A 12,721-nucleotide genomic window follows, 5' to 3' on the forward strand; every position below is an offset into this window, starting at 1 on the left:
GGCACCCCTGAAACTGTAATCCGTGTCAGTGCCGTGCACAGCGGGGAAACTGCGATGTAGCTGTCATCAAGTTTCAGGCCATTTCCCACCAGCGTGAGGACAATGCACACAAGCAGGTCATAGACAACAACTCTTAGCTTGAAAGGAGGCCACGCAGCAGCTCCATCCCCTCACCTGCCACCTGCACCCACTCACTCACTCACCCACTCACTCACTCACCCACCCACCCACTCACTCACTCACTCACTCACTCACTCACTCACCCACCCACCCACCCACTCACTCACTCACCCACCCACCCACCCACTCACTCACTCACTCACTCACTCACTCACTCACTCACTCACCCACCCACCCACTCACTCACTCACTCACTCACCCACCCACCCAGTATACATGAAGGACTCGGGCTCTTTATGGTGGTCCAGGTGCTCACGTGTTTCTGTGAGTTGGCAGATTCACTCTGAGGAGGCTGTTAACTCCCTCACTGACAAGGAGACGACTTCAGTCAGCCAATCAGAGGCCTGATAGGATCCAGGTCCTGAGGTGGATTCTGTGTGGATCCCGAGTGCTTCGTAATCAGGAACCAGATCGTGGCTCGTGGGCCCAGAAGGAGCAGAATAGTGCCGATGTCGGTCCAGAGCAGGAACATGAAAATTCTGTTACGTTTTATCATTTCAGGTTAACAAGACCGAGGACAAGTCCCTGGAGGAGCGAGGACGCATCATGATTTCTCTCAAGTACAACACCCAGAAATCTTGCCTGGTTGTTGGCATCATACGCTGTGCTCACCTTGCCGCCATGGACGCCAACGGCTTCTCTGACCCCTACGTCAAAACGTCAGTATGCTAAAACATGAAAGCACGACAGGTGTCGGAGCTTCGAACGCTCACACAACCGAGTTTACACACGGCTGAGAAGCAGCAGGCCTCATTCATGAAACGTTCTGACGCACAAATGTGTTGCTGTGCAGGTCAGGACTTCTTCCCCGCAGCCAAGTCTCACCGACAGAAGCAAAGCCTGATGGGTATTTGTAGTTCTTTGCTCCTTGTGTAGCTGCCACCCACCAAGACTTGTTAAAACACGAGTTATAACTTTGGAAGTCACTGATTAATCTCGTGATGTCTCAGTTGATTTTGAACACTGCTTTTACACGAGTTGAAAAAAAATATAAAGTAAGAATTCGTGGTCCAAAGATAAACATCTAAGGTGTAAGGTTTTAAATGCAGCTGTCAGCATAAAGAACTACGTGTTCATTCTGGGCCCAGTCTTACCTCTACTTTGCCTCAAAGGAAGAGAATCAGCCTCCAGGATTCCTGAATGTCATGGCCACAAAACTACGTTGCTTTGTAGTTTAGAGGAAGAACGACCTCACGGGAATTTGACACGATTGATTACTTCCATTTCTCTCAACAAATTTCTCCTCAGACGTGTCGTCTGTTACAATAGAGCTATTTGGGGGGATGAACCATGCACTGTAGAGATGGTGAGCTGAATTAGCTGGCAATGCTGATTTTTCAGCAGGGGCGAGTTTGACTACCTGTGATTATCAGCAGCACAAAAGACGAGATGTCATCCAGGCTGCGATTTGAAGGAGAGTCCTATTTATCACACCTGAACGTTTCCCAGCTCTTTCATCTGGCTGAGCAATGAAAGTGCAATTAATTTCCGACTCTTCTGTGCGCGCTGCGAGAACAAAAGCGTGACTAATTCCGGAGAAGCGGAGCTGGCAACAATTTTCCAACAGTTGGAGATGTAAAAAATCTGCCTGGAGCCTGAAGGACACACAGACAGAATAGAGCCACTGACATGGTCTCCTGCAGAAGGACAGAGGACCACGTCAGCGCCGTGCCAGCAGCCAGGGGCCAATACAGGCGCTCCCTGAGTGTCGCGTGCAGCTGCCGCTGAACTACGAAATAAAATAGAACGTGAGAAGAAAGTTCAGCTCCAACATGTTGAAATATGAACTGTGATGCTTGGAGGAGGGAATCCAGTTTGATATCACTAGAACGAGATGTGCACGCGACCTAAACATGGACCATATTCATCCGTGATGAATTGTCTGGGCCAAGAAGCTGAAGGTTCGCAGGTGTGGGCCTGCTGACTCAAGGCCCAACGCCATGCGTGCAGCTGCAGCGTTTCGAGGAGTCAGACACTCTGTGTTTGCAGTTGCACTGGCTCTCATTTTAAATCTGATGCCTGTGGGGCAGCGACATCGGAGGTGCTGCGATCATGGCGTTCGATGTATTTGTGTCAGGCTTTGGGGGTTGAGGATGGTGAGGGAATGATGGAGACCCAATTGCAGACAGTGTAGGGTGGTGCACAGAAGAGGTTTATTGAGAGACGGGGAATCTTTAGAGCTGACGACTGTAGACGGGGAATGAGGGTGAAGGCTGGAGACGTGGCGTGAGGCAGCAGGCTTGACTCGACAATGAGGGGACGACAGGGGCGGCGACAACAGCAAACGACAACCACCTAACCGAGGAAAACACAGAGGTTAAATACAAGAGGGCAAACGCGACACAGGTGGTGCAATCGACCAGGTGAGACACATGAGGTAATCACAGGAGGGAGGACAGGAAGACAGGACATGACTACAAAATAAAACAGGAAGCACGAGACAGGGATCGTGACAATTTGAGCCTTTGAGATCAGAACATTGTGTTTTTGTGTCACTGCACAGCTGCTGAGCGAGAGTGTAATAATGGCCGACAGCAGCAGTTTTCATCATCAAACAACATTTAAAACATTTCTTCAGGAATGTCTGCATCCGTACGCTCCTGGAGCTGGGCCTCGCCTGCAGTCAGTGGTCCCATTACTTGTCTACAATTAGGCTCTCTGCAATATCTCAGCCCCCCCTCAGGGGTGGGTTTGTGAGCAATAACCCACTTAGGCTCCCTTCGAGTCTCTGTGTTACCTTTGGAAATTGAAGTCTGTGTGGGTCCACTGGGCACATAAAAGGAAAGGAGAGATTTGATGAGCTGCTGTAATTGCTCGCGGAATCGAAACATACCACATCAAATCGAGCGTTATTGTCCAGAACTGCTGGATGGGAAATGGACGGTGGCAACACGCGACATCCAATATGCAGAGTTGGTTCACGCTGCCTGTTGCATCATTTATGAAGGCAGAGGCAAAGGTCCGCGCACACATTGGCTGTGCTGTCATAAACAGACGCCTGCACCGATGAGTGACTCAGACGCTTCTGAACGACTTCAACGCTGGGTGTTCTCGGAACATTTCTGTTTACACTGCACTTTTCACAACTAGCAATTATCCCAGCAAGGAAGCTGACACCTTATGAGAGTAGAAGAGCCGCCCAATAAGACTGACCAGATTTGTAATAAATATGAAATATTCTTCATATGAATTTAGTGTCCTGCAGGAGCGGTACAGATGCTGGACTTTAATCAGCCGAGTTCTCTGCACCTGTGGAATCTCATCAGAAAGACTCGAAAATCTCAGTTTGATAGAAACTCACCTTAATGAGGTGATGTCACAACAACCGCCACGTACCACTGACGCAAGCGCAAGAAAATGTAGCGGAGTGACAATGACGAGTGTTGAGATGAAGGGCAGCACCAGAGCGCCCTCTGGAGGACAGAACAATGTCACCTGGACATTGTGTGTGAGGCCCTCAACCACGAGAACTCGAGGTTCCTCCTCCACCTCTGGCCAGGGCCGGGGATCAGGTCCCATGTGGCTGGTCACATGATGCAAGGTGTGAACAGGTGTCTGACCACTTGTGAAAGGATGAACGAACAACATTACGAGAAGCTGATGGTGTTTCATCTGCCACTTAGGCTGAGGTCAGCAACATTCACATCCAGGTAGAAATGACAGGTGAGCTCAGGTGAGCTGAGGCGTGTCAGCCATCGATAACCGAGTCCCTCTGACCTCCGGCTCCTGCTACTTTGGTAAAAGTGCAAATTCATGGAGAACGGGCGCAGGGAGGAGAAATGGAAGGGGGTGGGTGATGTACCGCCTTAACACCAGGTGAGTGGCAACATGGCACCTGAAGACACACCAGACGTGAAACCCCCAGCAGCCAGTGAGACCCGGAGACAAGCAGAACGTCTGAGGTTCTTTCTGGCTTTGCTCCACCTGCAGACTCTTAGGCTCAGTTAAAATTCCTGTATCAAGTATTTTTCCTCTTTTCTCTTCTGTTCTCTTCTTCAGGTATTTGAAGCCGGATGAGAACAAAAAGTCAAAGCACAAGACTGCTGTGAAAAAGAAGACGCTGAATCCTGAGTTCAATGAGGTATGAAACCTCTTTTGTCTTTCCTGAGCTGAATGTTGAACAACCTTGGTGACCCCAGGACCTGTAAAGGCCTCGGGAGGCCGCGGCTGTCGGCGCCAGTTCGGCCACATTTCTCAAGCTGACTTTTTGGAGAGGGCAACAGTCGTGTAGCTGTAGATTTCAGTGGCAAATCAACTGGTTGTCAGTGAGGATATTCAGCAGCTCTGAAATGTCACCTGACTTTTCTGTCACTCTCTGGGAGTTCCTGAGTCGACGCTGATCTGATGCTCAAGCAAATTTCTGCAGAAATGGAATGTTAACGTCACGACTCGTGTCCAGTCAAGTGAAAGGGTTGGGTTTGTAGCCACATAGCTGCTGGTATCTGCTAATGACTTCTGTCCCAGTTAGCAACCCTCCCCTTCAGTGGGACAAGTGCAATAGGGGCTTGTTGCTACAGCAACAGTGGTTAACGTCTCAATTGCAGTCATAGGCTTGCCAGCTCTCCAGTCAGCTAGAAGACAGGTCCAGCCAGGATGCCAAACATCTATTGAAGGAACCTGTTAAGAGCAGCAACCAAAGAGTTGCTGGTTCGATCCTCACCTCCCCCAATGACCCTGTCAAAGTGTCCTTGTGCAACATGGTGAACCTGTTACCTCTGAGGTAGAAAGTAGCTCGACAGAAATGAGTCCAGTTACCTCAGAGCGAAGCGCTATGAGGCGTCCTGGCTGGGCATCCGAGGGGACGGCCCGACCAAACGCACCCAGCCTGACATTTCCTTTGACATTCTTCGACCCATATTCTCCCTTCACCTCTTGGCCTTCCTGTCGGAGACAAACGATGAGGTCCACCTTCAAATGAGGCTGATTTAATCGAGATGGAGCAGCAACCTGAAGTGAACTACAGACTGAGATGCTGAATAATTCCTCGTCCATCTGTGCTGGTGCCATTTGGTGGACTGAGTGTTGAATTACAGATAAAGTCCCCTGGTTTCATGTTTTTTCTTCTCTGTGGTCTAAACAAGGTGCTTGCAGACACATTTCGAGAATCTGCCTCTTTAATTGTCCCGCTGAGCATCTCAGCGTTGTTCAGCAAGGAGCGACTGATTGTCAGAGCTCGAGGAAACACAACTACAGCACAAACATTTGAACAAAAGAAATTAAAACTCAATGGGGCACCTAGAGTGATGGGAAACAATCTAATTAATCCAGATTTTAATGATAATGGTGCAAACTCGCTGTTAAGTAGAAGAGTGTTTGGCTGTAAACTTGGTGAAGCAGAAGAGAACCTCATTCATCTCGTGGAGCATTGACCAGCTGTCACGTCGCTGCTGTGGTCTGGCCGTTTACCTCTGGGTCCAGAACTCTCATCAGTTAGAAGAACGTGCTACTAAAGCCAGGAGAGAAATGTACTGAGTTTTTAATCATGTTGTGTCTGGCGCGAGTCCATCCTTTCGCTAGCTTGGCAGGAAATTCGCCAAACCAGGTGTCACCGTCAGCGGCCCGTATGCGGCAATCCATCTCCATGCCATGTTGGTCTGAATGCTGCAGCGACTCGCTATCACGCACATTTAAGCCCAGAACCTGGTGACCTGAGAAGCTGCGATATGCAACGCTAGCTAGCTGAAGTCTGAAGTCCTGCTGTGATTCTCTGTAGGAGTTCTGTTACGACATCAAATATGCAGACCTCACCAAAAAGACGTTGGAGGTGACCGTGTGGGACTACGACATCGGAAAGTCCAACGACTTCATTGGTAAGCACACGCATCCCACTCTGCCTTCATCTCTGCAGACGGTGAGGCTCTGGACACATAGTGGTGCTGGTGCTGGCGGCAGAGGTGCTCTCTCCAGCTGAAGCTGCCATCTGTCCCTGACACAAGCCAGCATGCTGGTAACAAGCTGGTCGACCAGCTTCCCTCCAGCTTGAGGCTGACGCCCAACCTGCCCCCAGTAGGGACGTATTTTTTATTTTTTAATCCAAGAACACATCAAAAACAGGACTTGATCCAGTTGAAGGTGAGTAAAACCACCAGTCAGCGGTTCTAGGTTTGTGTTCAAAGAAGGAACCCACTTAGTCGTCAGTTCTCCGAGGGTCTGATGATCAGACGGCACGTGAGGTGCGCGTGAGGCGACCTCAACCTCTTCAGCTCATTGTGTAACTGCTGCATGTAAGAGGTCAACTATAGACTGAGCTCTTCCACGAAGGACACACCAGAGAGTTTCAGTGGTATCAGAAGTGATGGGCATTTTTACAGCATCTGTCCTGTTTGTTTAATTAATTTTAACCTCATCAATGTTGCAGCTGGAATGCTGCTAAGTTTAGAGCACCGAGCCACCAGCCGTCCTACGTGATCGCACCTCCTCCACAGACTGTGGTGTTAGGAGGTCGTGGTCATTCCGCGATCGGCCTATTTTAGAAAGTTCTGCACATCATCCTTTGACTGTATTGTGATGCTGCAAGCGAGTCTATTCTTCATGTCCTGTTCCCTCCTCTAGGTGGCGTATCTCTGGGTATCAATGCAAACGGAGAGAGGCTCAAACACTGGTTTGACTGCCTCAAAAACAAGGACAAGAAAATTGAGCGCTGGCACACGTTAACCAATGAATTACCCGGTTCGCTGAATGACTGATGGCCGCCTCTCTGGCTCTCCTCTGGACGGCCCTCATGTCTCCTCTGTAGGACCAGCTTTCCTCTCAACAGGGCTCCACGTTGTTTTGTGTCCAGCAACACCTCCACTTGTACAACGCACCTCAGTCTTGAATTCTAATCTTCAAAATTCTGTTTTTTGCATATTTGTGTTTATCGGTGCAGATGAAAGTGACGAATGACAACAGCTGCCTGATTAAATTTATCACCAGAGAAACTTCACCGATCCCTGATGCGCACAAATAGAGCCTCCATACGGTGGCAGAGCTGTTTAAGACCTGTGAGGAGCTTCAAGCAGGGATGTAGCATCACGTCACAGGCTTCAGCCTGCTTCTCACCAACATACCGCGGCAGAATAAACCGTTCAGCCACTGATCACCAGAGGAAGTTTCACTTCAATATGATTGTAAAAGTGTTGGGTGGTGCTGGTCGCTCCACAAGCAGCCACAGCCTTCTGTTCAGAGGAGTCTCCCTTCCTCCTGTTCCAGGTGACAAACTCTGGGCCAAATAGCAAAGAATGTCTTTAGAATAATGCAACCCAATGTACCAGGCCTCATTGGTTCCCATGGAGCTGACGGCTCGCCACAGGCCGCCGACGGTTTGCCACGTGTTCAACTAAACGCTTCTAATATTTAACAGTGCAACACGGCACCTCCTCAGATAAACCAAACCCAAGACTTCTACCACCAAAATGGAATGATTAAGAGTTCACTTAAAACTTGTGTTTGGGTCGACATGTGCCAGAACCATGACAACACAGTCAGCAGCAGCTGTGATTGGTTGGCCTGGTAGCATCACGTTTCCTCCTACGCGTTCGTTTCTATCTCTGCTCAGCTTCAAGAAAACGTGACTGTCGTTTGCTTGAAGAACATGAAGGGCAGTGGCGTCGAGCCTCCAGCCAGCATCTCAGCACTGGAACTGAGAGGAACGCACCAAAATAATGTGGTAGGTCACTTGCATGGCCACCATCATCACGCCGGTACGCGTCGGCTCATGTGTCTCCGTGCGGATCACGGATGTGAGAGAATGCTGCGTGTTGCAGATCTCGAGTCAGTCACTGATTTCTCAGCGCGACTAAGGAGCTGCTGAGTTTGCAGGAGCCTGGATGTCAAAGTTCATCAGTCCTGACTTGAAATCAGCAGTTAAATCAGAGTGAAGGTGAAGCGAGTCACGGCTGTCTCTCTCTCTTCAGCGACTGAGGAGAGTGAAACCTGAAAGGGCGGTGAGATTCCGCTCATTCACCAAGTACCATGAACAGATGGCCAGCAGGATGATGTCATAGCTGCTGTGAGAGCGAGGAAGTCAGGGATGAGATTGGCGTAGGTGAACCTGCGTGCACCTGATGACTCTGGTAATGTGCTGGTGTTCCATCCAGCAGAGGTGCACAGCAGCCGTCCTCCTGCCCTCAGTGGGCAGGCCGATGGCGAGCAGCCGGGCTCCCCAGCAGGGCGGCTTGCCTGCTGGAAATCACTCGTCCAACCACAGTAAAATGTGATTGGGAAGCTCCTCAGCGTGCACGTGTGTGTGTGCGTGTGTGTGTGTGCGCGCGCGCGCAGCTTATTGTTTACACTCGAGAAAATCCTCAAGAACTCACTGACGGGCATTTTCAGAATGTCCCTGCTGTAAAGGGCCGAACTTTAAAAACAGGAAGTTTACGTTGACTATTCGAACTCACGTAGAATAAAAGCATGTACTGTTTACAACAGCCTTCCTGCCGAGGTTCCCGTTAGCACGGAGGGGCTAACCAGCCCTGCAGCTGCAAGCTTAGCAAAGACGAGCAGCGTGACAAGGGCAGAACTTTTGATAGCCGTGTATGTGTATCGTTACAATGTTGTTGCATATCTTGATTTTTTTCTTAATGTGAGCAGCTCCACTATAAATGTATCACAGAGAATGTACGCCCTGAGAATGTGCGCCGCCGCGGTTTTGTCGATGTTCCTCTATCAGATCCTTATTTGGACTCATATTTGGGAAATTAAAAGGCCCAAGAGGAGTCTAGCAGGCCGCGTCACTCAGGCGTGACATCACCATATGTCTTTATGTTTAATTTGATTTTTCATTGTAGATGTAAATTTCCAGAGACGCCTGGTGTTGACTGAGAGGAATAAGAGGCGCGCAAATCTGTCGTCCTCGTTTCTAAATCTCTGTGTAAAGTTTCTGGACAATTTGACAAACGAGAATCTGCGATGACATCACTCACAATATCACAATTCTACACAAGAACCTGGTGAATAAACTCATGCAGGAGTGCAGGAAAACCTTCGTACTAACAAAACAATTCAATTTAATCATTCCACACAGGAAAATTCCCAAGTGGTTCCTCTGCGCAGTACTTCGGTGGTATTCTGGAAGGCAGAACTATGCCTGAACCGGTGTACTGTCTGTAAGCCAATCATAGTCGTTGTGGGCGGTGCTAAGCTCGTTGCAGGTAAAACTACCAGCTTCTATTCTGGACACTTGTTCTGAGTGATATTCATATTTGTTGTACATCTGCACAACTATGCAGTGATAGAATTCACAGACCTGCTTACTTTTACCTGCAGATCCTCCTCAGTGTGTACTCACTGTGTACTTGCTACTAGCTGACTAGCAGTTTTTGGTTTCACCTGGTAAAAGCAGCAACAAGTGGAAAGACACGGGATGTGGGATCGCCAGTCCGTGGTGAGGAATCAGGGCACATCTGAGCTGATCAATCATGGCGGGGTTTAGGAGGCTAACGATCGGCACCAGCTGATCGAAGGGATTCTTAAAGTGACAGAACAGATTTACACATCTCTGAATGCCCCTTCCATCCTGACACGGGTCCCTGGGCTGGGGTGCATGCCACATCTAGTGATTCTCTAAGTTTGATCCTGCAGTGTGACCTTTTCTGCATGCCCCCCACTAATAACCCTGACCAAACTGTCAGGGTTCCTGTCTGGCTCACAGCTTCTTGTCATGACCTGTCGTCAGCCATGTTGGTTTCAGGAGCAGGTCGACTCATAATGTCGTCATCGACTCCTTCAGTCCAGCTGGTGGGTGGCCAAGTGACGCCTGTGCTTTCTTGATCTCTCCTCTGTTACTGACCCAGTGCTGGTTCTGCTCTTACACTCCTTTCTCCAAACGTTCTGCTCGTTCTGAAGAAAGTCTGATTTGGACCGTCGGTATCAGAACCACCTGTTTAATGCAACACATCTGTCCGGTGGTCGCAGCTTCTTTAGCCACGTTGATTTGTGAGGCGCTTGCTGGCTGTGAAACCGTCGCGGCGCATCGTTCTGCTCCTCGACGCTCCAGCGACCCTCCTCTCTATGATCAATATGTAATGAATACAACTGACATGCGATTTTGTAATCTGTCTGCCTTTGTATGCAAGCTCAATATTCTGAAAAAACATTACAAACCTGCATGCGTATGTTCTTGGTTTTGTCATGAGATGAATTTGCCTAATGTTTGATACTGTTTTCTGTATAAAAGAACCGCCGTGGATGCTCTAAGATTCTGCTCTCAGTCAGTCTTTCTTCTGGACAACATTTTGTACCTTTGAACACTATTGCGTCGCCTGTTTGGCTGCTGTATTGAGTACCTGGAAGCGTGACTTGATGTGAATTAAAATCTCTCCTTTGTTGTTCTGCTTCCTTTTTAAAACTGGTGGTTTGTTGAATGTTTGACATAAATGTATCAACTCCAATTAGATTTCATCTGACACCAAAAGGACAGGTTGTTTTTTTTTGCTCCACATGACTGGTTGTTACAGGTTTACACTTCCTGTTGGACTACAAACACGCCTCATCCCTGACATGACCACTTCCTGTTGGACTACAAACACGCCTCATCCCTGACATGACCACTTCCTGTTGGACTACAAACACGCCTCATCCCTGACATGACCACTTCCTGTTGGACTACAAACACGCCTCATCCCTGACATGACCACTTCCGGTTGGAATACAAACACACCTCATCCCTGACATGACCACTTCCTGTTGGACGACAAACACATCTCATCCCTCACATGACCACTTCCTGTTGGACTACAAACACACCTCATCCCTCACATTACCACTTCCTGTTGGACTACAAATACACCTCATCCCTCACATGACCACTTCCTGTTGGACTACAAACACACCTCATCCCTCACATGACCACTTCCTGTTGGACTACAAACACACCTCATCCCTCACATGACCACTTCCTGTTGGACTACAAACACACCTCATCCCTCACATGACCACTTCCTGTCGGACTACAAACACGCCTCATCCCTGACATGACCACTTCCTGTTGGACTACAAACACACCTCATCCCTGACGTGAACACTTCCTGTTGGACTACAAACACACCTCATCCCTCACATGACCACTTCCTGTTGGACTACAAATACACCTCATCCCTGACATGACCACTTCCTGTTGGACTACAAACACGCCTCATCCCTGACGTGAACACTTCCTGTTGGACTACAAACACACCTCATCCCTCACATGACCACTTCCTGTTGGACATTTTATTATGAGCTTTGTTTATGTTTATCCTTGTGAACCATCTCCAAACATGTGAGCTAGGTGAGGCGGTGGGCGGCGTGGCTCAGAGGTAGAGCAGCCGTCTAGTAACTGAAGGGTCGCTCGTTTGATCCCCACTTCCCCTGATGACCACGTCCAAGCGTCCTTCAGCAAGATACTGAACCCCTAATTGTTCCTGATGGCCCTGCGATGGACTGGTGACCCGACCAGGGTGAACCCCGCCCACCACCCTTAATGGATAAGCAAAAGAAAATGGAGGATGGATGGATGGGTGGAGATTAACGTTGAGATGGTAGGAACTGGAGCAGGCAGCCAAGTGTTTTAGCTGCTCCGCCCTCCGTTCTCAGGGCAGGGAGCTCCTCCCTGGAGCACCGAGTCTGTGGGTCCAGAGCTTCTCTGAGGAGGGCGCCCACTTTCCTTGGACTTGCATCTTCAAGCACCACAGGAAATAAGAGCTTTTAGCCGTCAGTCCAACTAATGGATGCAACGCGAAATGATGAAGGAGCTCTCTGACGTCGGAGGACTCGGCTCCTGCAGGTCAGGCACAAATACAAATCAGAAAAACCAGCAACACGGCGGCGGCGTAGAGAGCAGCACAGCACAGTACCTGCCAGTTTATGCCGTCCTGTAGAATTCACACGAAATACAATGGAAGCTGTTGAAAAAACAAGTGAAACTGTGGCAGATTGCAATAAAATATCAGAGGCGATGTAATTCTTAACAGGTGAGTCCTGTACCTGGTCTGGTGCCCCCAGATCACATCCCTTTGCAGGTGAATGTAGCAGAATATGAACTGTTCTCTGTTCATGTTCAGTCTCTGTAACCCTCCAGTGCTGAGCCTGATGTGGTTGCTACCAGCAACAGAGCACCGAACCAGCACCATCGCCGGTGGCAGAAAACAAGAACGATATAAACTTCCTCATCCTGCAGGTGTACCAGCAGCTCTAACTGAATAACAGGTGTTCAACGTTGTTTACTGAGGATAAATGACACTTGAGAGAAGTTCAGCCAAAAGTTGATAGTTTTTGTCGACAATGAAATTCCCGTTTTTCCAGCAGCTCAAACGTTCCTGACAGGAGGCTTCGCTCCAGCGCAGCTGACCATGTCCAGCAGTCAAAACGCTGCTGAGGGAGGGAGGGTCACCTAAGATGTGGGCGGAGCTCTGCTGACATCCAGCCTGTGCTCTGGCTTCCGTCTGGGTCACGGGGGGAGGAGATCAGACCCCGCCCCTACGCCCTGACACACCAACCGGACCTCACCAACCTCGTGTAGTTGCAAAAACATAATAGTGCTCTCAAATTAATGCCATCAGACCGGCAGTGAAACACTTGGCGC

At 49.2% G+C, this 12,721-nt stretch overlaps 1 protein-coding gene across 2 annotated transcripts in view; it reads left to right on the forward strand.

The window, feature by feature from the left end:
- Window positions 1-10,512, forward strand: part of doc2b (double C2-like domains, beta) — an 83,296-nt gene extending 72,784 nt beyond the window's left edge. For both annotated transcript variants that reach the window (XM_086225837.1, XM_086225838.1), the window contains 4 exons: window positions 682-839; window positions 4,180-4,261; window positions 5,894-5,990; window positions 6,733-10,512. In XM_086225837.1, coding sequence (XP_086081963.1) covers window positions 682-839; window positions 4,180-4,261; window positions 5,894-5,990; window positions 6,733-6,866 — 471 coding nt within the window. In that variant the 3' untranslated portion in view covers window positions 6,867-10,512. The remainder of the gene's footprint in view (window positions 1-681; window positions 840-4,179; window positions 4,262-5,893; window positions 5,991-6,732) is intronic.
- Window positions 10,513-12,721: the final 2,209 nt, after the last annotated feature.

The sequence above is a fragment of the Aulostomus chinensis genome, chromosome 15 (assembly GCF_037954235.1).
Source record: "Aulostomus chinensis isolate RoL2024-O1b breed Wild chromosome 15, RoL_Achi_v1.0, whole genome shotgun sequence".
NCBI classification, from domain to species: Eukaryota; Metazoa; Chordata; class Actinopteri; order Syngnathiformes; family Aulostomidae; genus Aulostomus; species Aulostomus chinensis.